General features: G+C 36.2%; 1 protein-coding gene across 1 annotated transcript in view; it reads left to right on the plus strand.

Moving 5' to 3' along the window:
- Positions 1-25,595, plus strand: part of LOC124364409 (BUD13 homolog) — a 38,463-nt gene that overhangs the window by 3,634 nt on the left and 9,234 nt on the right. The window contains 5 exon segments of the mRNA XM_046819863.1: positions 1,853-2,534; positions 2,536-3,230; positions 3,500-3,614; positions 5,451-5,605; positions 24,955-25,139. Of these exon segments, the coding sequence (XP_046675819.1) occupies positions 1,853-2,534; positions 2,536-3,230; positions 3,500-3,614; positions 5,451-5,605; positions 24,955-25,139 (1,832 nt within the window).

The raw sequence follows: 25,595 nt of genomic DNA on the forward strand, positions 1-25,595 counted from the left end.
TTTTCTTGCACAACTGTATTGTAGGAATGAACTTTGTAAAAGCAGTTCTTATTTGATACATGTCCATTTCACTGTTTTTGGTCAATTAAAGTAGAGAAAACAGGGAGACTTTAATAAGCGACCTAAACTCGATTGCTATTATCGAACAATTCAATATATTATCCAACTTCGATATGTAAAAATCGTATACAATAAGAGTTATAATAAATGACCATAACCTGAAGAATCTCGTACATTATAGTTTTCAAAACATAAATTTGACAATAACATTACAAAACCAACAAGTAACCGCTTTTAAGAAATGGAGGAAAAAATTATTCCCATGGATTACCAGGAGCCGAACCCACATGTTGAAGCCACTTAAACAAATCTCGTCACTCGTCAGAAATACCATATATTTTCCGCATATTCATCACCATTTTCTAAGTCTCAAAATACTGGTTGTTATTTATTGTTTACATTAACATTACTATAACTAATAAGTTGAAATCATATGCTAAGTTAAATAAATTGTAATATCGAATTATCCTTAGGATAAAAACAATCAAACCGTTTGATAATAGCAATAGAATATCAAGTGTAGGCTGCTTATTAAAGTCTACCTGAGAAAACATGTTAAATGTTTAACTTAGCAAGTACTGAATATTTGGTGTTTTTAAAAAGAAAAAAATTCTTAATTACCTTAAAATGCAATTGGTACATCTAATATTTGACCTCAAATTATCACCTGAATTTTTACAACCTTGATATTGCCTCCCCTTAAACCTACCCCTCGTTACTTTGTTATCCTTCCCTACCATGGAACTCCGATTCCCCTCAGTCCTGTAGATCGATGGACTTATAAAGATATAACCTAAAATTAAAATAATATTAATTTATGTGCAATATATGGTTTGTGGCTGCCTAAAAAGTTCTTTCTGGAAATGAAAGAATAGTATTTTAAGCAATTGTTAAAAATTGTTTTAAAACCATTTTAGGTAAAGTAACTAAAGTAAACATTAGGCCTATCTGAAAACTTAATGTCCATAGGCTTTACAGTTAAAACATTCAGGTTACTGAACAGTGGTCGGTACAATTCCCACTTCATGTAGTTTGTTGATTTTTATAATGGAAAGTACTTAAAAAGTGTTAAGGATAGCAATATTAAAGAGAAAGTAAGGAAAGACCTAGATGAAATAAATTGCGTATGAGGGTGTTATTGTATTGAACTCCTTAATTTTCTTAACTTAGACTGAAATTACTTATATTTTAACTAATTATAATTGCAAAAATATCCTATGACAATAAAAGTATATGAACAACATTGAGGATCTATCACCCTTTCCAAGAGCCAACCACCCTACCTGAGGGCCTACTTACTTGAGAACCATCCTCCCTACCTGAGGCCTTTCCACCCTAAACAAGAAGAGGTCTCCCCTTTTAGGGAGGGGGAGTATTTTTAGTTTTTAAGTCTTTCCTTACTTTTATTTAATTGTTAGTGCTATCCTTCTCACTTATTAAACACTTTCTAGTACAGTAACTACTTTTGGAGCCCCGACATAACAAGTTTTGCTGTTATCTTTTATATAGAGTTTTTAGTGGTTTTGATGCCAAGATCACAATTATATCATATTTCTTGTTCCTTACACGTTCTTACAAGTATCATTACACTAGTACCAACCATACCATGGGTTTGTGCCTTGAAGTAAACATGTAATAATTATAATGCCTCATTACTTAAACTAAAATTGGAAATTAAATGTTCATATTTAGTTCTACAAGGCTATGTTGGTATTATAGCACTATGAAAAAATCTTGTGTAACTTTGTGAACAAAGCCTTAATAATAACTTATTTGCTTAATTATGTTCTAGGTCTCAAATCATTGATGATGATATTGATCTGAAAAACATGAGACCTCTTGATGATGATGAAATTGAGCTATATCAAATGGATGAGGATGCGCCTCAGATTGCTGGTATTGTTGATGAAAGACCTCCAGAAGTGAAAGCTCAAGAATACTATAACTCAAAACGTTGGAAAGTGTTTGGGGGTGAAGATGGAGTCAGTGTAGTGGATAATATGAATAAGAATCAAGAAAATGTTTCCAATAAGCTTTCTAAAATGTTTAAAGAATATGATACAACTGATAATGCAGGAAGTAGTAGAGATTTAGCAATAGATAAAGTATATGACAAAACAGACTTTGGATCAAGCAGAGAAACTTCAAAACCAATTACTAACACATTAAAAGCACATGATTCAGATTCTGATAATTCACCTATTAGAACTCAAAAAAGTGACGGTTATTCTCTAAAGCAAAATTCTGATAAGAAAAAGTCCATTTCCAGTGATGTACATGTTTCTCACCAGTCGCATAAAAAGCAAAAATTACAGCATGATGAGGGTTTATCTCCACCCAGAAATGACAGAAAGAATTCAGTTAAACAGAAATATGACTCCGATACTTCACCTCCAAGGAGAGGTGTTGCTAAAAAGTTGAATCATAATCTCAGTGATTCTGATGCATCACCACCTAGAAAAGATGGTGTAAGAAAAAAAATCATATCATCTGAGTAGATATTCTTCAAAAAGAGATCGGGATCACATACGAAGAAGTGATTCTGACAATTCTCCACCAAGGAATCATAAAGAAAAAAGATTACAGAATAAAAATGATTCAGATATTTCACCTCCTAGAAAAGATAGTAAACGTTCTCAAAAGTATGTTAGTGATTCAGACAGTGATACTTCTCCACCAAGAAAGAGGGAAAGAGAAAAAAGATTCAAGAATAAGTACAATACTAAAAGTATGCATTCTAATAGAACTAGAAGGAAATCTTCAAGTGAATCTGACAGATCTTTATCAAGAAATGAGAAGACTAAATTTAGTAAACGGAAAAGTTCATCTCCTCAAAATGAGCCAAGGAAAAGATCATCTAGAAGTGATACCCCACCAATAAAGTCTTCCTTTTATAACAAATCTTCTCAATCTAATAGATCTAGTACAAATCATTCTCCACGACTTTCTAGAAGAGATTTAATGGATGAAAGAAATGTTAGGAGGCATTTTAGTGATTCAGATGATTCTCCACCAAGAAGAAGAAGAACTAACAGTTTCCGCAATGATGATAGTACATCTGATCTATCCCCATCAAGAAAAAGGTCTTCAGTTAAAGAAAAGAAACCAACAAAGAAAGCTTTATATAAACCAAATGATAGCTCATCATCAGAAGAAACTTCAAGATCTAAGTAAGTTTTTTTTATGTATGCAGTAGTTAGTAAAACAGCACATTTAGTTTATATTCTGTACAATGAGGATTTAGAAGTTTTACTTCTTTCTCTTTGATTGTAACATTATAAAACATGTATACTGTGTCATACTAATATATTTTGTAAAAACCTAAAATGATGTTAGACATGCATGGCATAAATGTTAATTTTTATTTGAAAATTTGTTGTTTAAAAATTTAATTTAGTGAAAAGTGATAAGAGAATTAATAGTTATCTCTACATTTCAGGAGTAAAAAAATGAAAATTACATTAGATGGAAAACAGGCTGGACTTCAAGATGCCAAGCAACTAAGAAAAGAACTGTCCGATTTGAAAATGAAAGAAGATTTAATGTTTTCAAAGGTATGTTGTGATGTTGTGAGAATAATAACATAGGATCTTTTACTAGTGCAGAAACACATTTACTACAAATATGAAAGCATTTATTATTTGTTAAAGAGAGAGAAAAAAATTAGTTTTCTAAAGTCACAAAATTTTTATATCACACCTCTGTTGATCCGGTATGCTGTATTACACAAGCATCTCTTTTTCATGTACCACACTTTATATACAAATGAAAATAATAGCAAAACTTTATTTCTGGAAACCAAAATTTACATCAGTACTAATTTTAAAATTTGTCCATCATATTAACCCATAAAATGAATTAACAGTAGGTAGTTAAAAAAATAAAAAACCTCTTATTATGGGATTATTATTTTTGGTAATTAATTTAAACACTTCATTTTTAAAATGTTTTAAATAGAAATATATTTTTATTTTATTGTTAAGGTGTAATTGAAAATCCTAATAATAAGTATTAGGAGTTTCAATTACTTACTTTATTATTATTAAGTTACTAATCAAACCACAGCAACTTCCAAATTACCTCAATCGATAAAGTCAAAACATTTATATGAAGTTTGTACTCATTCTACCAAAATCTGTATAACCAAATGTTTAACAAATGTAATAAAAATGTAAAATTTTATGTTTGTTAACATATTTTATATCAATTTATAAACTATTCCCTGTAAATAGAAAAACCTAATTAGTTGACACTAATTTCCCCTACAAAAATCGTAATTTGAATATAACACTTTTAATTACGCAAAAATCCCATACAGAACGTTTTTTAGACACTAAAAAAATTTGAAACACAACTAAATAATATACCAAAGACTGAAAATGCTGTAGGATTCACAAGTCAGAGGCTAAAGTACAGTCTCTTCCCTAACCTAACTACCTCATAAACAAAGCCTCCGATTGGTCTTCAATCACCCAATCTGCTGAAGAAATTAATTGTCAACTGTTCTACTCTATTGTAATCAGTTATACTTATTACGTAGTAGACTTCCAGATAAACAGCTGTCTTTCTGTACCATTGCCTACCTTCGTGGATACTTTCTTGAGAAATTACATTTTTAATTTACTAATACATTAACAATTCCATTTATAATCTAAAGTACTTTTGTATATCCTTCCTCCCATAATTATTTGTTTATTAAATTTATGAAATAAAATATAGTAGATGCTACAAATTATTTCTTTATTATAGTTATTGTATTTATTTATTTTAGATTATAAGATAGTTTTCTTATATTAAACAATTGAATAGATTTGAAAACATGTTCTTAATTATTGTGTATAATATACATTTACAGTAAGTAGTTGGACTTTAATTATTGTGATTATTGTGTATAATATGCATTTACAGTAGGTAGTTGGACTTTAATTATTGTGATTATTGTGTATAATATACATTTACAGTAGGTAGTTGGACTTTAATTATTGTGATTATTGTGTATAATATACATTTACAGTAGGTAGTTGGACTTTAATTATTGTGATTATTGTGTTATAATATACATTTACAGTAGGTAGTTGGACTTTGTCTATTGAATAATCTGTAATTGTACTTAATGCCAATAAAAAATGTTGAATCTTAACGGGCACAGTCACAGATAACAGCTCGATCTGAGTAGTTGTAATTGGGCCTTGTATTGTATCAACTCTCCTCCTTATTCTGTTTGATAAGATCCTTGCACAGGCTAGTGACCCATGAGGACAGACAGAATAAGGCTGAAAAGGATCTCTCTTTAAATAAATCCATTAATTGTGCATTTTTACTGTACCCATAAGAGTGTGAATCATAAGTTTATACAGGGTTTGTTCTTAGTAGTATCCAACACTTTTCAGATGGATGCAAGTGTCTCTGGGGCAGGAGCAGCTCCGATAAAAAGAAACAGGAAGACAGGAGAAGTGAGAGATTTAGAGAAGGAAAAAGAAGCGCAGAAGGAAAAGGAGGCTAAAGAGGCTGTGATGAACGAAAAGTACTACAAGTGGGGGAAAGGGTAAGTTTTACAAGTGTGGAAATATAGTTTAAGAAATCACTGCTCTACAGTAGAAGTGGAGCTTCAACATTGTAAAAATTAAATTTTCTTAGCTAAAATTAAAATTTTATCGAAAAATGTGTTGTATAAATATAAAAATAAAAAAGAAAGTATAATATTCATAAAATAGCTATAGTGGGAAGGGTTGATTGAATAAACTGTTGAGTTTAGCACCTTCTGCCTATCACAGAGTCTGAAATCTTGACTTCTGGTATATGGAGTCCACGTTCGTCTGAAAATTTGATACTCAAGAATATCCATGCTTCTGGTCAAATTTTAGTGAGAGACATACAGTATAACCTCAAAGGAAAAAGACTGTGAAGATCTGATAGAAATATTTCTGTGTAGCTTTCTCTACATGAGCCCTGTTATAACTGTGAGCAATAAGCTCATTGTTGTATGAAAAAATACATTACAATTTTCGGCATGATGATCCACCCCAAACTCAAATCAAATCAGCTTTATTGCAGCGACAATATTACAATGTATAGCAAACGTCACAAATTTTAATCTAAAATTTCTTACATTCATGCCACAAAATTCTCATTCACACATACAATTTTACACTTATGCACCTTTCATCCTTCGCCAATATATCCCACTTTAAACAGAAGAATCAGTCGTGTAATTGGGGCGGTCTTCCAGTTAAATGCTAAAAAACTCCCCTGCATTATAAAATGCTTGTGACAACCAAGAGGTGTTTAAGGCGCCTTTTGAACGCCTTGGGCGTTAGGGAATTTTTTATTGAATTTGGCAGTCTGTTAATAAAATTAAAAACCTGCCTGTGAGGCTTGTAATTCCTTAAAAGCTTGCCTGCACGGACACTCTGAAATTTTATTTTTGCAATTATTCGAATAGCTTTTTTTTGGAGTTTGAATGCTCTCTGAAAACTGAGAGCTTGTGCACGCTCCCCACAGGACCACTCCGTAAGACAAATGGGGTAAATTAAGCCATAATACACCATTATCAGTACCTGACTTGGGCAGTATTTTGCTAAGGATCTCAAGACATAAATGCCTGAGGAAATTTTTGCGCAAACATGATTGATGTGTTCATTCCAAGTCAACCCTCGATCAAGGTTATATTCCTAGGAATTTTTGAAGAGAGGACTTCTTCCAGTGTGGAATCAGCTAACAAGACGGCAGATCCACAATGGTTGCCTACATCGCGCAAAGCAAAATTTAAAACGTTGGATTTTGAGGTGTTTGTTGTGAGATTGAGGCTTTGGAAATATTGTACACAGTTATTGATGTCGACAAAGGCCTGTTGTTCCAACACTTCACTTAATCTTGCACTAAAACAGAGAGTCGTATCATCAGCATACTGCACTAGTCCTCCATGCAGAAGTGATGATCCTATGTCGTTGACATAAAGCAGGAAAAGCACAGGACTGAGAATGGATCCCTGGGGAACACCGTACCTCAGTTCTATTGGTTTTGACGATTGATTTGATATTTGGACAACTTGGGATCTATGACTTAGAAATGAGCTAAGCCATTTAAGGGGCACGCCTCTGATGCCATGGGACCCAAGTCTGTCGAGCAGTATGCTATGGTCAACGCAGTCGAATGCTTTGGACAAGTCTAAGAACACACTCATTGTGTGGTTCCGACATTTCTATTCCCTCTACAATCATATTCGACAAGACTCACTACTGCGTCTGTCGTCGATTTGCCCTTTCTGAATCCAAATTGTTCATTTGAGAGCTGACTGTATTTGTCAAAAAATTGAAGCATTCTTATGTGTAAAAGCTTTTTCAAAAATTTTGTTCAATACTGGCAAAAATTGAGACTGGCCGATAGTTATTGATTGAAAATTGATCGTCTTTTTTGAAAATTGGAACAATTTTGCAGTTTTCAGGAGGGAGGGGAAAACTCCTGTTTGGAATGAAGAATTTACCAATTTATTTAAAGGTCTCACCAAATGCTTTGCAGCATTGTTTGATGAGCCATGTGGACATTAGATTAAGATCATTTGACTTTTTGGCTGGGAGCTGCTGAATAATTCGGTGAAGCTCATCCTCAGTGACAGGCGTCAGCAACATTTGAGGCTGCTGGACTCTGTCTTCGCAAGGGACGTATTTGCGGTTCAGACGGCCGAGGACTTTGCCCAACAGCAACGGATGCGAAAAATTCGTTAAACTGATTGGCAAACCTCCACAAGTATATTCCCATTTTTAATTTTGATTTGTTTTTTAAATTTTGTTTTATTGTTAATGATGTCCCAAGTTGTTTTTTGAAATATTTTTAGAAGATAGAATAGATTTGGAGACATTGTATGCTTTCGCAGCTTGGATCACTTTCCTCTAAATTTTGTTTGTATTTTTTGATGAATGTTTTGAAATTTTTCATTACAAGTACATTTGTTAATTTCAGAGAAAAATTTCACTTTCTCTCTCGAGACCAAGAATACCTTTTGTGATCCATCTGTTTTTTGATGTTTTTTTCGCAAATATTAATCGTTTTTGTAGGGCAGCATGTGTTAATAATGGAAATTTAGGACGTCGTTAAATGTTTTGAACTGCTGCTCTACAGATTGAGAAGAGTGAAGGAAAACTCCACTTTTCTGTTGACAGGGAAGTGTTGATGAGGTGAGCGATGTTTTCTGGCCTTGTGTCTGTTATTGTTTGGTTAATTTTGGGCTCCCTTTCAAGTTTCATTCTACTGACGACAGCTTCTTGCCCGTAGTGGTCAGATATAGCTGTGTTTAACCACAGATACCACAACACTTGGATGATGATGTTGTCGATAGCCGATTGGGTTGTAGCCGTCACTCTCGTCGGAGTTTTGACTAACAACTCCAGGTTGAATGACCTAAGTAAATCAACTAATCGAACTGTGGAATGGTGTGTGTGTTGTCCAACGCGTCAATGTTGAAATCCCCCATCACGACATATTCCTGACGTTTATCAGTCAGGTCTGTCAGTAATTGTTCGAATTTTGAAAAAAAATATCTTCGTTTCCACTGGGAGAAACTACGATTCCATATCTGAGGTGGGATTCAAACAAGGCATGGTATGACATTTTCACTACTTTTTTCAGTGTTTGAGTTTACTCTTTTGAATGCAAAAATAGCTGAACCAAGTTTAAGGCACAGTAAGTCAACATGTAGGTTCTATGAGAGACAAGTGTTGAGAATTACGCTCAAGTGGTTTGTAGAATCCATGATCTGAATATTGGGTGGGTCAGATACTTCTGCCTCTTATCTTCATAGAATAAGTTGAGTAGTTTTCTTCTTTTTAAATATCAGATTGTTTGCTATGCAGTAGTCTTGGGCAACACTAATGGAAATGAAGTTTGAAATTTCTTGGGGCTCAGAGTTTGCTGTTGGTTTGTAGAACCGTATCTGCGTAAATTACAGCGTGACTGATGCCATCCAACTGTGGAGAGAGATCTGTTGTAAAAAGAGCAAATAGCTCTGGTCTCAACACTGAGCCCTGAGGAACACCTTTGTTTACTTTCTGCAATTTAGATCTGAACTTTTGATAGTATCTTTTATTTCAGCTGTTTGTGTTTGATCTTTGAGATAACTTGTGAACAAACTAAGTGTGGTACTGTATTTATGATTCCAAAGTCTTCAAACTGTACTATGATAAGATTTTGATGAGGGCTGTCAAACAATTTACTAAGATCTGAATGTATACTTTTGATGGTATTTCCTGTGTCTATTTTATCCATCATGAAGAGTACCATTTTCATCATTGATGTTATTGTGGTGGACCTTCCTGGCCGGAATCCATGTAGACCTTGAATAGGCAGGTTGTTAATTATCAGGTGGTTCATAAGTGTTCATAGATATTTGAAAGCAACAAAATACAAAATATATGGAACCACTTTACAGACAAATCTAACTAAAGGCAATCAGTAATAACATCGCATTTACGATAATACAAAAATACAGAGGCTTAACGTCATATGACGTCCGTACTCCTTTGGGCCGCTATAAGAATATACGTCATATGAGTCCTTACTCATATAGTTTACACGCACTCCTTAAAGGGTTAACCTATCTATCACATCTGTTGGAGGTTCACAAAGCTCTTTTGCACATAAATTTAAGACTTTTGAGGGAAATTTGTCAATTCCAAATGATGCTGAGAGTCTTGTAATCTAATGATTTTAGCTACATCTTCTTTTGTGATTAGTGGAAGTTTAGCAAGTGGAGTGTGTAAGGTGTACTGTATTCTTCTCAGACCTAGTTTTGTCAATGGGTATGAAGACTGTAGAGTTTCTTCAGTGATGTAAAGTAAAAGTTCAAGTACTCTGGTATGACTATAAATATTATTGACAATGCTTTCTGTGTATAGTTTCCATGAGCAGTTTTTACAATGATTCTTTGAGATGTTTTGTATTCATCACTCTCCAAATCGTTTTGTTTTAATTTGACGATTTAGCAATGATATTTTTATTAGCCTCTTGTCTGATTGCTTTAAGGTAGAGGTCATACTCTTTTTTTCTTCTTGCTGCTGCTTCGTTATCCTTGATCCTTCCCAACACGATGGACAGTGCTTTGATAAACTCAACTCTGCTTTTAACTCATTGGCTTTGGCATCATATACGATAGATTGCTTTTAGGTCTACATGTTGAAGACTTAAGACAGGTACAGTTAAGAGCTGAAGTCACAAGTAGTTATGTTCCATATATTACTAAGCATGGGATACTGTAATAAATGAGTAAATCATTGATATTTGTAAGATTATCTTTTAAAACTTCCTTTATTGCCCAAACTCACGTTGCAGAATCACCATGAATGTCAGTAGAACTTACTCGAGAACATGCTACATTTAATTGGGTGTGGGAGAAACCGGCTTTATTCACTGTCAAAGAAAAACAGAGTTTGACTTGGAATTGTAACCTTTTAAATTGAAACTGATAATTTGAAATAATCATCGAAATATGGACTTCCGACTGTTGCATGTACAACAGACATTGAATATGGTAGCCTCTATAATATTTTGGTGCAAAGATTTAACTTGTACTTTTGTGCCATTGCATAGTTTAGGAAGGATGAGGTTCCATAACAATATTATTAGAGATACGTCAACAGTAATCCCCTCATAATAGACATGCCAATAGACAATAGACATTAGACAATAGGCAGCTACGTATGTCTTAGAGAGTCCTGTCCAAAGCTTCAAATCCTCTCTTATGGGCCATAGTGCACTCGTGTTCCAGACAATCATTCTGGAAGAACTTAGGCTGAGTTAGAATCAAATGCACAGTTTTTCACCATCCAACAAACACGGCTGCTATTCAAGATGATGCAGCAATAACTGCTACGATCTTTTCTTGTAATATATTAACTAGTTAACAATAGTAATCTTCTCTAGAAGTAATTGCAAGAATTAATGAGTTTTTCAAGTTATTTAAATTAAAGTACTTATATTTACTAATAAACTTCTACCTTTAAATAACAGGAACCGAATTCAGGTGAGAGCTTTTACTCCAATAAACTGTGTGCGTTTTTTGGGTTATTGAGATGAAATAATTTCTACCATCATACAAATGCCACATAGTTTTACATGTTTAAATTTAAAGAAGACTATTTATAAATGTAAGAAAGGAAATCTTTATAATGAATTTTGATATTGCAACTATGACACTTAAATAGTACAAAAACATTCTAGTGCGGCCTTAGAGATAATGTGAAGAATCTACCTGTGAAAGAGCTGATCTGTGGTAAGATTAAGTGTCAATTATAAGTGTTTCCTATACTTTCCTTTTTTAATATTACAAGTCCAGCGAGATTAGATAGAGTAAAGTGAGATCTATAAAATGACTTTGACAGTCTCAGGATATGTTTCATTTATGTTTGAGCTTCATGTAGCGCTCTTTGAAAGTCATATGAAACCTGTCCTAAAGCAGTAATATTAAAAATGTTCCAGAGATGGGATGTTCTCCTATTTATCTAGCTTATGATACAATAGGAAATCTTGCTATTCATCTAAGGCTTCCAGGTGGCATCCTTCCTGAAGGACCTTCTAATATGTTCTGGAGCACTAAGTGGGATAGGAAAAAGGAAGATGGGCAGGGACGGGAATATCTCACAATGACTATGAATGACAACACTGGAGTGCTGGGGAACATTTAACTCAACACAGTTTGACACATTCAATATTTTACATTTCAAGAGAGGTATGGAATGAACAATCTAAATGCATCTATTATTTTTAGGAAAAGATATATAATACTTACCCTCTGAAAAAATTATGTATCAGAACAGACAGCATTTTATACTACATACTATTGGTGATCAAGCTAACACAGATTATGTGGCTGAAAGCTGAAAATACATGTAAATTCAGTAAACAAGAGGTGTTCTACAAATCAGATAGAGTTGTCCCGGGTTTAATGTATTGAAGAAAATGAATATAACGAACAATAAAATAGTTGGTATGAAGTATAAGCAATTGTATTTGGTGATTCGCAAAAATTTATTGAATATATATTAAAAAGTGAAAGGAATGTTTAAACATATTCTTACTTGGCAGTATAATACTAATGTACTGTATATTAGTTACGATGAGGTCTCTCATACCAGGTACTTGAAATTCAGGCTCAAATGAAATCTCTGTTGTAGACCATGACTCATTGTGTGAAGACAGGGTAGAGTAGAACAGATAAGGGATTCCTCCCTATGTCCATAAATAAATAGACTCAGGGTTCATCTTTTTATCCAGGTGAGTTACGAGGATGACCAGCAACGCAGTTGGGGCTGACAACATACCTTTGCGCTTTCTAAAAGATACATTGCCAATCTCCCTTCCTGTTTTAGTAGTCATTTTCAATTATTCTTTAAATTCATCTGTCTTTCCCTTAACCTGGAAACATGCTTTAGTTCGTCCGTTGAGAAAAGTGTCTAATCCGCAATCCCCTTCTGACCTACGTCCAATCAGTATTCTCCCTTGTCTCTCCAAATGCCTTGAAAGAGTGGTACATCAACAAATTTCATCTTATCTGAATACCTATAACATCTTATCTAAATGGCAGTCTGGATTCAGGCCTAATCACAGCACCACCACAACCCTAATTAAAATTACTGATGATATCAGATTGGCAATGGACAAGAGACTAATCACCATTTTACTGCTTTTTGACTTTTCCAAAGCCTTCGACTGTGTTTATTACCCCCTTCTCCTCATCAAATTGAAGAAGTATGGTTTCTCCGATGGGTGTGTTAACTGGGTCAAATCGTATCTTACTGGGCGACAGCAATGTGTCAAAGAAGGGGAAACAATATCGGAATGGAAAACCGTAACACGGGGTGTTCCACAGGGCTCTGTTCATGGGCCCCTATTGTTCTCACTTTACATTAATGACGTCACATCTATTATAAGGCACTCTAAGTTTCATCTTTATGCCGATGATTTACAAATTTACGTACACTGTTCGCCTGATGAACTGAACACGTTTATGGTTCTACTCAATCACGACATTGAATCAATTGCTTGTTGGGCTAATAAACATAGGCTGAAATTAAATGAAGACAAAACGCAGGCAATGGTATTGGGAAACCCAAGACTGATCGACCGTTTGGACTTCAACGTTGCACCAAAACTTAAACTCAATAACCACGCACTAAATTTTCAAAACAAACTGAAAAACCTTGGTCTTACTATGAGCTCAAGTCTTAAGTGGAATGACCAGGTTACGGTAACGTGTAATAGAATATTTGCTGGCATTCACAGTTTAAAGCGTTTTGCTTTATATCTACAGTTCAGTGTCAAGGTTATGCTGGTTAAAACTCTCATACTGCCACACTTCAACTGTGATCAATGACATGACTGTTGAGCTTTCGGACAGGCTTCAACGTGCTCAAAACTATTGTATCAGATTTATTTTCAATCTCAGACGTTATGAGCATGTGACTCCATTTTCAAACAGCTATCACTTCTGAAACTTCAACAACTTCGCCAACTTCACATTCTTTCAACTCTACATTCAGTTATCAAAAACAAGTCACCTATTTACCTGTCCGAACATTTCAAATTTATTTCCGATATAAGTGAGCGACCTATGAGAAGGGGATCAACCTTACTGTCAATTCCTGTTCATCGATCGAACTTCTTCAGTAAGTTGTTCACTGTTCAGGCATGTCGCCTCTGGAACTCTCTTCCTGATGATATACGTATTATAGAAGGTCGAGCTCGTTTTGGGGCAAAGGTCAAGGACTTGTTGCTGGCCGGTCTGTAGGGGTGACGGGTGGCGGTGCTCGTGGCGTGCTTGTGGTCAGGCTGTGTGTTTGAGAGAATGAATGTAGTAATAACGAGAAATTCTTTAAAAAGTAATCTGTTAATTTAAGTTTTAATTTAACTTTGTTTGAATTTTTCTACATATTAAGCTGATAAATTTTATTTTTAATTATTAAATAGTATGTATATATTTTGGTTAATTTTTAAGCATTTATTTTTATTTAAAATTTTTTATTAGTTAAGATCATTCACTGTACATATATCTGTATATTATGTGAGGTTGAGTGGTACAGGGGGCTAAATAGCCCTAACTCCGCCTCTTAAATAAAGGCATATTTCATTTCATTTCAGTTACCTATTGATGCCCCTGGTGTTGGCCATAGAGATTCCTCTTAATGACTATTACAATTTTAGGAATGTCCTAAGAATATCTCATCATCCAGTTATTCAATTAATTGCACACATATTTTTAGGCCTTGTGCAATGAGAAGGTATGGCATAAGAGGATATGGATAACCATCCAGATAAATATGCCCAACCAAAATCCCTGTTAGACCCTTTGACCTTTAGGGTACGATGCAGTAAAATGGGCGTGTTGTGGGGATGAGGAATTTTGCAATTGCAGGAATACTTAGAAACATCCTGCAGTTCAGTGAATGTGCCCCTAGTAATGGTGCTTTTGATCGGAGGGAAGGAAACCTCTTCCACCAGCAGAGCTTGAATAGTTCACAGACGGTTTTAAAACAAAAAGTGGCACAGGCGCTGGAATTGTGGGAGTGAGTTTTTCAGGCGGAGGTCACAGCTATTTTGAATATTTTCATGAGCAGTCAGGCAGCACTGATGGTGCTGAACTCTTGTGTGATCAGATCCTTGGAAACTAGTTTGGGATTGCTATCAAGCCGTTTTCTCCCTTGCCAGAATCAAAAATGTGACCGTTTGTTGGGTTCCTGGTCATGGGGGGATCCCTGGGAACGAAAGAGCTGATGCCCTGGCCAACCGGGGCTCAGCGTCAATTATGACGGGCCCTCAACCGTTCTGCAGTGTTCCAAGGTGTGAATCCTTTAGGGCTGTCTCGAAATGGGTTCGCGTGGAGCATGAGAGAAGGTGGAGGTTGCATCCGGGCTTGAGAATGAGCAGAATGGTATTACAGTCGCCTTCCCCCAGAGTGGCATCGGACCTTCTCTCATTAAATAGATCAATGTCTTCTCGGGTTATTGGTCTTATCACGGGACATGGTCACCTGAGGAAGCATCTTCACAGAGTCGGCATCCTTCAGGAGGATCCGCTCTGTAGAATGTGTGATGAGCAGGATGAAACTGCTGAGCACCTGCTCTTTGATTGCCCTTCAATAGCAAGGGAGCGGTATGCCATCTTTGGTAGTTTGGACAAGGGTGGTGAATTTCCCCAGGAGGACCTGATAGGTTCACCTCCCCTGATAGGTTATTGTAATGTATTGAATTACAATAATAATTTATTATACATATTATAAAATTGTTACTGGCAAGTTAAAGCCACAGCCAAAGACCAACTGTATGATCGTATGATGCTGTGACGTCATATGGGGTGATCAGTTTGAATAAATGCCATTGGCTGTTCTCATCACGCCACCAGATCATACCACCACTACCACTTCCAGTGTCCTGCCCTTGTCTCTCTCTCAGTTACCCTCCAACCTTAACCGAGCACAGTCGATGATGTAAACTAATTCAGTCTTTTATTCCGATTTCCCGTAACCCGTACACAAACAATTGGCGACGAGGTATTAATGCGATCCCCGCGAGTGCAATGCATACCTGTTCGATTGTGCGTAAATAATTTCTCCGAAAAATTATAGTGGGAGGAAGTGTGTCTGTAGTTGGCGTCACGTGGACTCAAAATCGGTACATTTCGATGTTGGAAGACAAGGTCGTAAATTGGAACATTTCGTCTTTATTTAGTGAAACAGTAAAAATGGCGGGAATTATTGGCGGAATCGGTGACTTCGACAACAGTGCAGAAACTTGGAATTCGTATGTTGAACGATTTGAATTATTCGTTGACTGTAACAGTATTTAGTGACGACAAAAAGGTTAGTACGTTACTAACAGTCGTGGGTGTGAAAAAACGTACAGTTTGTTACGAGATTTATGTACGCCGGAAAAACCTTCAGTGAAAAAGTTCGATGAATTAGTGAAGTTAATTCAGGACCATTTGTACCCGAAGCCATCATTCATAGCTGAAAGGTACAAGTTCAGCAAAAGGAATCAGCAGGAAGGAGAATCAGTCGCAGAGTACATCGCCAGCCTCAAGAAGTTGTCTGCATACTGCGAGTTTGGCGCATCCCTCAACGACTATCTCAGAGACAGACTGGTGAGCGGCATCAGGAGTGAGTCGACCAAGCAGAGGCTGTTGGGAGAGACCACCCTAACCTTCGACCAGGCTGTGAAAAATCGTCTGCTCAGTGGAAGCGGCGGAGAAGAATGCGGCGGCATTGACAGTGAACGGCGGCAGCCGGGTCCAGCGGATGGCAGCGCTATCACCACCCACATGTGAGAGTCGGCGGCAGCGGTGGCAGCGCGAGCTACAACGCAAGGCACGAAGTCAAGGTGCAGTGTACGTGCTGTGGGCAGTGTGGTTCACTATAGGAAGCAGTGCAAATTGTTTGGTGTTGTGTGTCACAAATGTGGTAAAAGAAATCACATATCTAAGGTATGTCGATCTACTGAAATTAGTAAGTTACCAGACACAATCAAGCTTTCGAAAGTTAAGAAAGGTATATCTTATCAGTCTAATTTTCAAAACAAGAAAAACAAAGATTATAGTTCAGAACTGTCAGATTCAAATAATTCTAAGAATTATGTTCAGAGTGATGAAAATCTTGAGAGTTATGTCGAGGACATACAGAATTTATTTAAAGTAAATGAAACTCACGGTTTGAAAGAATTAGAGTTGACCCAATTAAGATTAAAGTCCTAGTGCAAGGTCGAGAAGAAACCATATTTGAAGTTGATACTGGAGCTAGTGTCACAGTGTGTAGTGAGGATTTTTATGAAAATAATTTTAGTTCTTGTAAATTGTTAGAAAACGACCTAACTTTGAGTTCGTTACACTAATGAACCTATTATACCTGTGGGCAAAGTTTAATGTTGATGTTTGCTATGAGAAAATACATAAATGCTTAGATTTGTATGTGATTAGAGGAGGTTCACATCCTTTAATGGGTCGTGATTGGCTTAAAGTACTGGGAGTTGACATTTCGTTTAAAAATAACTTGTGTGTTATAAACAGACCTATAGATAAACAAGGGCTAATTTCGAGACAATGACGTCCGAGCTAACTAATCAATTTCCAGAAGTGTTCACTGAGAAACTAGGTCAGTATACAGGCGAACCAGTAAAACTTAAATCTAAAAGAAAATGCTAGACCTAGGTATTTTAAGCCAAGACCGATACCATTTCTCATTGAAGAGTAAGGTAGAAAAAGAACTACAACGCTTAGTTGACGAACAAGTGTTAATTCCAGTAAGCAGCTCGGAATGGGGAACGCCCATTGTACCAGTATTAAAAAAGAACGAGTGAAATTAGGCTATGTGGAGACTTTAAAGTTACTCTAAATCAGTATCTAGAAGTAGACAAGTACTCTATACCTAGAAAAGAAAATTTATTTGCAAATTTACAGCATGGAGAACGTTTCTCTAAAATAGATCTTAGTCAAGCCTATATGCAATTAAAGTTAGACAGTGAGTCACAAAAATTTATGTACAATTAGCACGCATAAGGGTCTTTTCTCATATTGTAGAATGCCTTATGGAATCTCATCAGACCCCAGGCATATTTCAAAGAGTTATTGAACAATCTTTGGCATAATTTAGAAGGCATATCAGGTGTTCATGGATGATATTCTTATCACCGCACCTAATAACGAAACTCATGTAAGTAGGTTGCAAGAGGTTTGTAAACGCCTGAGTGAAAAAGGATTTACCGTAAAGAAAGATAAATGTACGTTTCTTTGTAGACAAAATCGAGTATCTTGGTTTTAGTATCGATAAAGATGGACTGCATACCTCTGAATCTAAAATTAAAGCTATAAATCAAGCACCTGTACCTAAATCTGTCACTCAAGTCAAAGCTTTTATTGGCTTGGTAAATTATTATGGAAAGTTTATCAATAATTTGTCAACAATCTTGAGTCCGTTGTACAACTTGTTAAAAAAAAGGACGTGCCATTTGATTTTGATGAAAAAATGTCTCAAATCATTTAGCCATGTCAAGGATGTTTTTGACTAAAAAGCACCAGTTTTGGCGCATTATGATTCAAAGTTGCCTGTAAAACTAGCAGTAGACGCAAGCTCGACAGGGCTGGGCTGCGTACTTAGTAAAATAACATAACCCCCGAAGGCGTTGAGAGAAACCTATTGCATACCACTCTCGTACTTTATCACCAGCAGAATGTCAATATTTACAAATAGATAAGGGAAGCTTTAGCAGTAGTATATGGAGTAAGGAAATTTCATCAATATTTGTATGGCCGAAAATTCACATTGTGTACTGATCACAAACCTTTTAATTAGCATATTTGGACCGAAAAAGGGTTTACCTGTTTTCGCAGCAAGCCAATTACAAAGATACGCATTATTTTTAAGGTGGATAACAATTTTTGATGTACAGTATGTAAGGTCAGAAAAGCATGGTAACGCAGACGCATTATCACGCTTACCATTAAGCACTAAACACGTTGTAAATAATAAACAATGAACCAAGGTGGAAAGGTACCTATTTACACTGTATCGCTGAAAGTTCAGTACCTTTAACTTTTGAAGATGTAAAAGCTGAAACCCAAAATGATCCTATTATAAAACAAATACATAACTATGTGATGTACGGATGGCCCAAATTTTTTGTCAGGATGAGAATAGGGAATTGTTACCATTATTTCCAAAGGAAGGACGAGCTAACAGTTGAGCATTGGGCATTGTTATGTGGGGATATAAAATTGTTGTTTCCTAACAAGTTGCGTAGCTACGTATTAAATGAGTTACACACGAGTCACTTGGGAATTGTAAAATGAAGTCAGTTAGCAAGATCCTATATTTGGTGGCCAAATATAGATGAAAAACATTGAAAGCCTAGCGAACAATTGCTCTTCCTGTCTTATGGAACGTTCTAGTCCTAGTATAGAGTAATCTACATGTTTGGCACTATCCATCTATGCCATGGGAAAGATTGCATATTGATTACTTGGGTCCTTTCAAAGATAAGACCTACTTGGTAGTAATTGATGCTTACACTAAGTGGTTGGAAGTATTTGAAGTAGGCTCTACTTCAGCTAAGCTAGCTATAGAAAAGTTAAGAGAACTATTTTCTAGATTTGGATTACCTGTCACTATCCATAGTGATAATGGACCACCATTTACCTCAGTTGAATTTAAAAATTTCATGCAACTTAATGGTATATGAGACATACATTTTCACCAGCTTATCATCCTCAGTCTAATGGTCAGGCTGAGAACTCAGTTAAGTATGCTAAACATAAAATTAAGATTGGCTTTTTCAAGAGAAAATATTGATACTAAAGTAGCCTTGAATAGGATGTTATTTGATTTACAGAAACTCCGTTCATAGTACTACTAACGAGACACCTGCCAAATTAATGTTTCAATAGACCACTAAGATGCAGGCTAGATTTTACTCAGACCTAATGTAGCCAGAACTGTGCAATTAAAAACAGGACAAACAAAAAGAATATTTTGGCGGTAGAAAAACGAGAATTCTATTTCCTAATCAATCTGTATTAGTGAGAGATTATCGCTCTAAAGACAAATGGATAGAGGGCATTGTAATAAAACAGTTAAATAATGTGATGTATTCTGTTTATGACAAAAACTGGTTTTAATTTGGAGTAGACATATTGATCAGCTGATAGGACTACACAGTAGTATTGTTGACAGTGACAGTCAAATTCCACCATCTCAGGACCGTACAGTTGCGGAGCGTGAGACAGGCGCTCAGTGTCCGCCAACTCCAAGCCCAGTCAGAATTAGTAACACTGACCTCACTAGATCAGCTGGTCTCTCCCCCTCCTCAACCGCATCATACCTCTCCATGTCTCATCCACTACCCCTCATTCTAGACCACGTCTTTCTCTAACCCTCAGCTGTTCCTTCTCCTGTCACTAGAACAGCTGATCATTACAAACAGATACCCAACTCGTATTAGGAAAACCTGTAGAGAGAAATTAAAACTTGTAAAATAACTTACAGTACTTAAGGATAACATTTACTAATGATATGTGTTATTTATATTTAAATGTGTTTATTATATATTTATTATTACACTTGTATTGTTTAATTTATCTATGACTTGTGTGAATTCAATTTATTTTGGAATTTGGGAAGGAGGAAATGTAATGTATTGAATTACAATAATAATTATAATAATAATTATTATACATATTATAAATTGTTACTGGCAAGTTAAAGCCACAGCCAAAGACCAACTGAATGATCGTATGATGCTGTGACGTCATATGGGCGTGATCAGTTTGAATAAATGCCATTGGCTGTTCTCCATCACGCCACCAGATCATACCACCACTACCACTTCCAGTGTCTGCCCTTGTCTCTCTCTCTCAGTTACCCTCCAACCTTAAAACCGAGCACAGTCGATGATGTATAAACTAATTCAGTCCTTTTATTCCGATTTCCCGTAACCGTACACAACAGTTATATCGGGGGTGGTGAGAGGAAATCGTCCAAAGAGTCTTCTGTAAATGCCATAAACCTTGAAGTAAATGGAAGAGTGGTAGATAATGCTACAGACGTAGCTAATCACTTCAACAGATACTTTACAACAATAGCAGATGAAACAATTAGAGTAAATAATAGCAGCCCTTCTTATAACCAAGCTGAAAACTACTCATGCAATCCCTGTGGAACAAACTATACATATCCTGAAAAACCCGTATCAATTGAAGAGCTTGCAATTACAATAGATTCATTGAAGCCTAAATCTTCAAACGGGAGTGGATGGAATCTCAGCTAAAATACTGAAAGCAGCCAAGCATGAACACATCTTACCACCCTTGCTTCATGTCATCCAGCTGTCGTTGGCCCAGGGTGTGTTTCCACAAAAACTAAAAAACCGCCAAAGTTTTTCCTCTTCTCAAAAAAGGCAGTAAACATGAAAATAGGGAATTACAGGCCCATCTCATTAATCCCCACTATCTCTAAGATCCTCGAGAGGATTGTTCTATCTAGAATCCTTGAACACCTAAATATCAATAATCTTCTCACTGATAGACAACATGGTTTTGTAAATGGGTAGGTCCAACTCTCACAGCCTTGGTGGATTTGTTTGAATTTATTGTGGATGGCATAGAAAATGGAGATAGTGTTGTGGGCATTTTTGTTGACATGAGCAAGGGCCTTTGATTGTTTAAGCCATGGCATGATTGTGACAAAAATTACACCATCTTGGTATCCGAGATACGGCAACTGTGTTGGTTTCGATCTTATCTTTCTAACAGAAACCAAGTGGTTGAAATAGCTCAATCCATCAAAGGCATCAGATCCACATCCAGATCAGACTCTCGGCCCATGGTGAGGGGGGTTCCTCAGGCTCGGTCTTGGGCCCACTCTGGTGTTTGTGCTGTCCACCAATGACCTGCCTGCAGTGACGGGAGCCTTATTGTAGGGCCATCATTTACGCGGGACGACACGTCCTACTCACTTCTCAGCTTGGTAATTCAAAATCTTCAAACAACCCTATTATCCTCACCGAGTTGGTGATGTAGCTATCAGAACCCAAGCTGATGTAGAAAGAAAGTTTAACGAATATTTTGTTTCAGTTGGTAATCAACTATCACAGCTGGCTTCTTTTGATTCGGCTCTCGAGTATGTTGCAAATGTCCCAGCTCTTCAACAATTAGATAAACCTTCTCTTTTTTTGTTTGAACCAACCACTATGGCTGAGGTTCTAAGCTCGATTTCAAAGCTGGGAAACTCGAAGTCGAGTGGGTGGGATGGGGTTACATCTGAAGTTCTTAAGAAGTGCGCATATCTTATAGCTTTTCCTCTGGTACACATAATTAATCGATCTTTTTATGAGGGAATTTTTCCAGAAAATCTAAAGCTGTCTGTCATACGTCCAAATCCATAAAAAAGGCCAAAAAACTGAGATTTCTAATTACAGGCCAATCAGTCTGCTCTCTTCTTTTGCTAAGGTGTTTGAGATGATCATTCTGGCAAGACTTCAATGTTACTTTGACTCTAATACTCTCTTGACTGCATCTCAGTTTGGTTTCAAGAAAAAGGGTTTTCAACTTCTAGCGCTGTCAATGATGTCATTGGTGCCGTGTTGGGAGCCTTGGATGGGTCGCAGTGTGTCGGTGCGATATACTGTGATCTGTCCAAGGCTTTCGACTGTGTCAAACCATTCTGTTCTTTTGGGTAAACTTGAAAGATATGGCTTGAACGGTGCAGCTCTCTCACTCTTTCCTCATATCTCTCTGAGAGAAAGCAGACAGTTTCTGTAACAAATAAAGGACAACTTCAAAGAGGTTGGTTGAGGACCAGCTCAGGAGTGCCTCAAGGCTCCGTACTTGGTCCTTTTTTATTTTCTATATATATAAACGACCTTCCTTCCAATATGAAAATCAGACATTGTTTTGCTATGCGGATGACACAACTGCTCTATCTTCTTGTCGTGATATTCACAGCCTCGAAATTATTATGAATCAGTCGTATGTCAGCTTGAATAAGTGGTTTGAGTCAAATGGTCTCCTATTGAATGAAGAAAAAACTAAAATCATGGTTTTCTCACCAACTTCTCGTGATATAGCGGGTTTCAGCGTAAATGGTATCAACCCATCAGAGTCTGCCTCTCTTCTTGGTGTTGTCATTGATTACAAGCTCAACTGGTCTAAAACATATAGATACGCTATGCTCAAAGCTGTCTTCAATTTACCTTTGCTTTTCGAGTTTTAATGCCTGCAGTTGGTAAAGAAAAACTATCGTTCACAAATTTTACTATGCTTATGTATACAGTAGACTGAAATATGCTATTGGATTCTGGGGATCTTCTAGTGAAATTTTAAGGGTATTTAGATTCCAAAAAAGAATTGTTCGCATTATGTCTGCAGCAGGTAATCGTGCTCACTGTAAGCCTTTTTTTCAGCAACTGAATCTCCTCACTCTTCCAAGCATCTATATACTTGAAGTTTTGACTTTCTTCAAAAATAACCCACATCTTTTTGCAGAGAACACTTTTTAAATCATCAGTACGATAACCCGCCACAGGGGTAATATGGTCTACCCGATCCATAGATTGACAATTTTCGAAAGGGGCATGCACTATTCAGCTCTACGGCTCTATAACGCGCTGCCTCGGCACCTGAAAAACATAACCAGCTCACAAATTTTTTCTAAAAAAACATTAAAACTATTTTGCTTGAAAAATGCCCATATTCTGTTCAAGAATTCCTGTCATATTGCACAAACATGTGAAATAACTTATGTTGACTATTTTGATTGTTGATTTTATTTTAATTGTTATTGTTATATTTATATACGTACTTATTTTATCTATGACTTATTTCATGTAACTTTATGTTATTAACGAAATAAATTATTTCTGATTCTGATTCTGATTCTGATTCAGAAGTCTGTTGAAAGCCTCGAAATAAAACGCGTACATTGGCCTGAATTTGGCGATGGACTACTGTGCAAGGCATGATCTTGTGTTCAATGCTTCCAAGACCAAGCAGGTTACCTTTGGCACCAAGAGGGATGAAGTCTCAACCTTCCTGACATCGATGCTGTCACTTCAATTAAAACATCTTGGATTACACTTGGATGGAGATCTTAAGTGGAATGAGCACATAGATGTTCTCTGTCAAAAGCTGTCTTCGCCATTAAAAGAACATTATCTGTCAGCACAGAGGAGGCAGCTTTAACAGCCTACCATGCCCTTTTTGAGAGCCTCATATACTATGGAGTTTCGGTATGGGGTGGAACCTCTGCACATAACTTACAACGAGTTCTAATTTTACAGAAGAGAGCCATCCGAACCATAAAAGGAATGAAAATACAAGATAGTTGCCGGCCAGTCTTTAAACATCTGAAGTTATTAACCGTTGTAAATATATATATCTTCCAGTCTACAACACTAGCTTGTCTCCTGGGAATAAATAAGCGACATCAGGATGTTCACACACACTGCACCAGACATGGAACTGACTTCAAACCTGCCGGTCCATCGCTTGAAGCTCTTTGAATCAAAACCTTCTTACGCAGGTGCAAAATTCTACAATGCCTTACCCGCCTTGAAGGTCTTGGAGCTGAAAGTTTTTAGGAGGAAATTAAAATCTTGGCTGGCAGATAGACCCTTCTACAGTGTCAATGAATTTTTAACCTGGAGAGAGTGACCATGGCAATTGGCAAGCAAATAGACTCTTTTCTATATATAATGTAGCCTACATGACGCCTGTTTCTATCTTGATGATAGCAAAATAAAGATTTCTGTTTCTGTTTCTGGTTGTTTTCAGCGGTTTGTAAAACTGCTGAAATTATAGACTGGTAGGCATCATGGTGTGTTTCCGGGGTGTGCAAAAAGCCCTTGAGGCTTAAGTGCGTGGCAGTAGGCCGCCCCAAGGGAAAGAACAAAAAAAATGGTGCTTTTTTTAGTACACAAATTTTCAAACCTATTGCAGTTGGATAGGATATGATGTGGAGATATCTTGTGTGATGAATAGGTTCATTGTTATGTGACAACCATCATTGGCCTCACCAATGTAGGGATTAAAGATTTTCTAACATCTAAATAACAACTCTTAAAAGCATATTGTTTGAAAATAAAGAGTGCCATGATCTTCCCATGCAATACATACTCATGTCCTTAATTCTATTAGGATTAATCCGAATAAGTCCAGAGAATCATTAGTTTTATTATAAACATATGTATATTATACTAAACATTTTAATTACTTATGCTCTGTGTGTAATAGTACAAGTTGTTGACTATGATACATTTTGTATTGTTTGCAATAATTCCAGGTTGAGTGTTAGTAAGGATACCTTTTATTGTTCTCATATAAGAAGATAAACCTTCCTTTAAGTAAAATTCTTGTGTTCTGTGTTTGTAGGCTGAAACAAGTGGAAGACGCTGCGGAGCGGGCAGCAGAGACTCTGAAGGAGATGAGTAAACCGTTGGCTCGGTACGTGAACGACACTGACCTGGACAACTTCTTGAAGGCCCAGGAGCGAGAAGGGGATCCAATGTTGGATTACATCAAACGGAAACAGAGTGAAGCCACCCCTCTAGCTGGAGGTCAGTTAGTTCTCCTACATCGGTTGTTCATTGTAGTCAATATTTTAGTTCTAAGTGTTACCAAAGTCATGGTGATAACCAGTGATCAAATAGAGATTATTGATTGGCTGAGTCTAAGTAAAGCCTTTTCTGCTGGTTTGTTGGAAAAGTATTTCTTTACTTGTCTCTGTGTTTGTATGGTAATGGAAATTTTTTTAAAATTTACACACACACACACACACACACACACACACATATATATATATATATATATATATATATATATAATTACAGACGTTGTCCTGTACACACGTCTTTAATTCGAAAATTTTAAACTTTGACTAATCTGTAACAATCTGGGCTGTTTTGATAAAAATGTCTATTAAAAAGTTATTACAATATGAGTAAATTATTGAATATATAATTTTAATTAAGTAACTTCTAGATAAAAATGTATAACAACGTAGACTTTCTAAA

This window comes from Homalodisca vitripennis, chromosome 6, assembly GCF_021130785.1.
Source record: "Homalodisca vitripennis isolate AUS2020 chromosome 6, UT_GWSS_2.1, whole genome shotgun sequence".
Lineage (NCBI taxonomy): Eukaryota > Metazoa > Arthropoda > Insecta > Hemiptera > Cicadellidae > Homalodisca > Homalodisca vitripennis.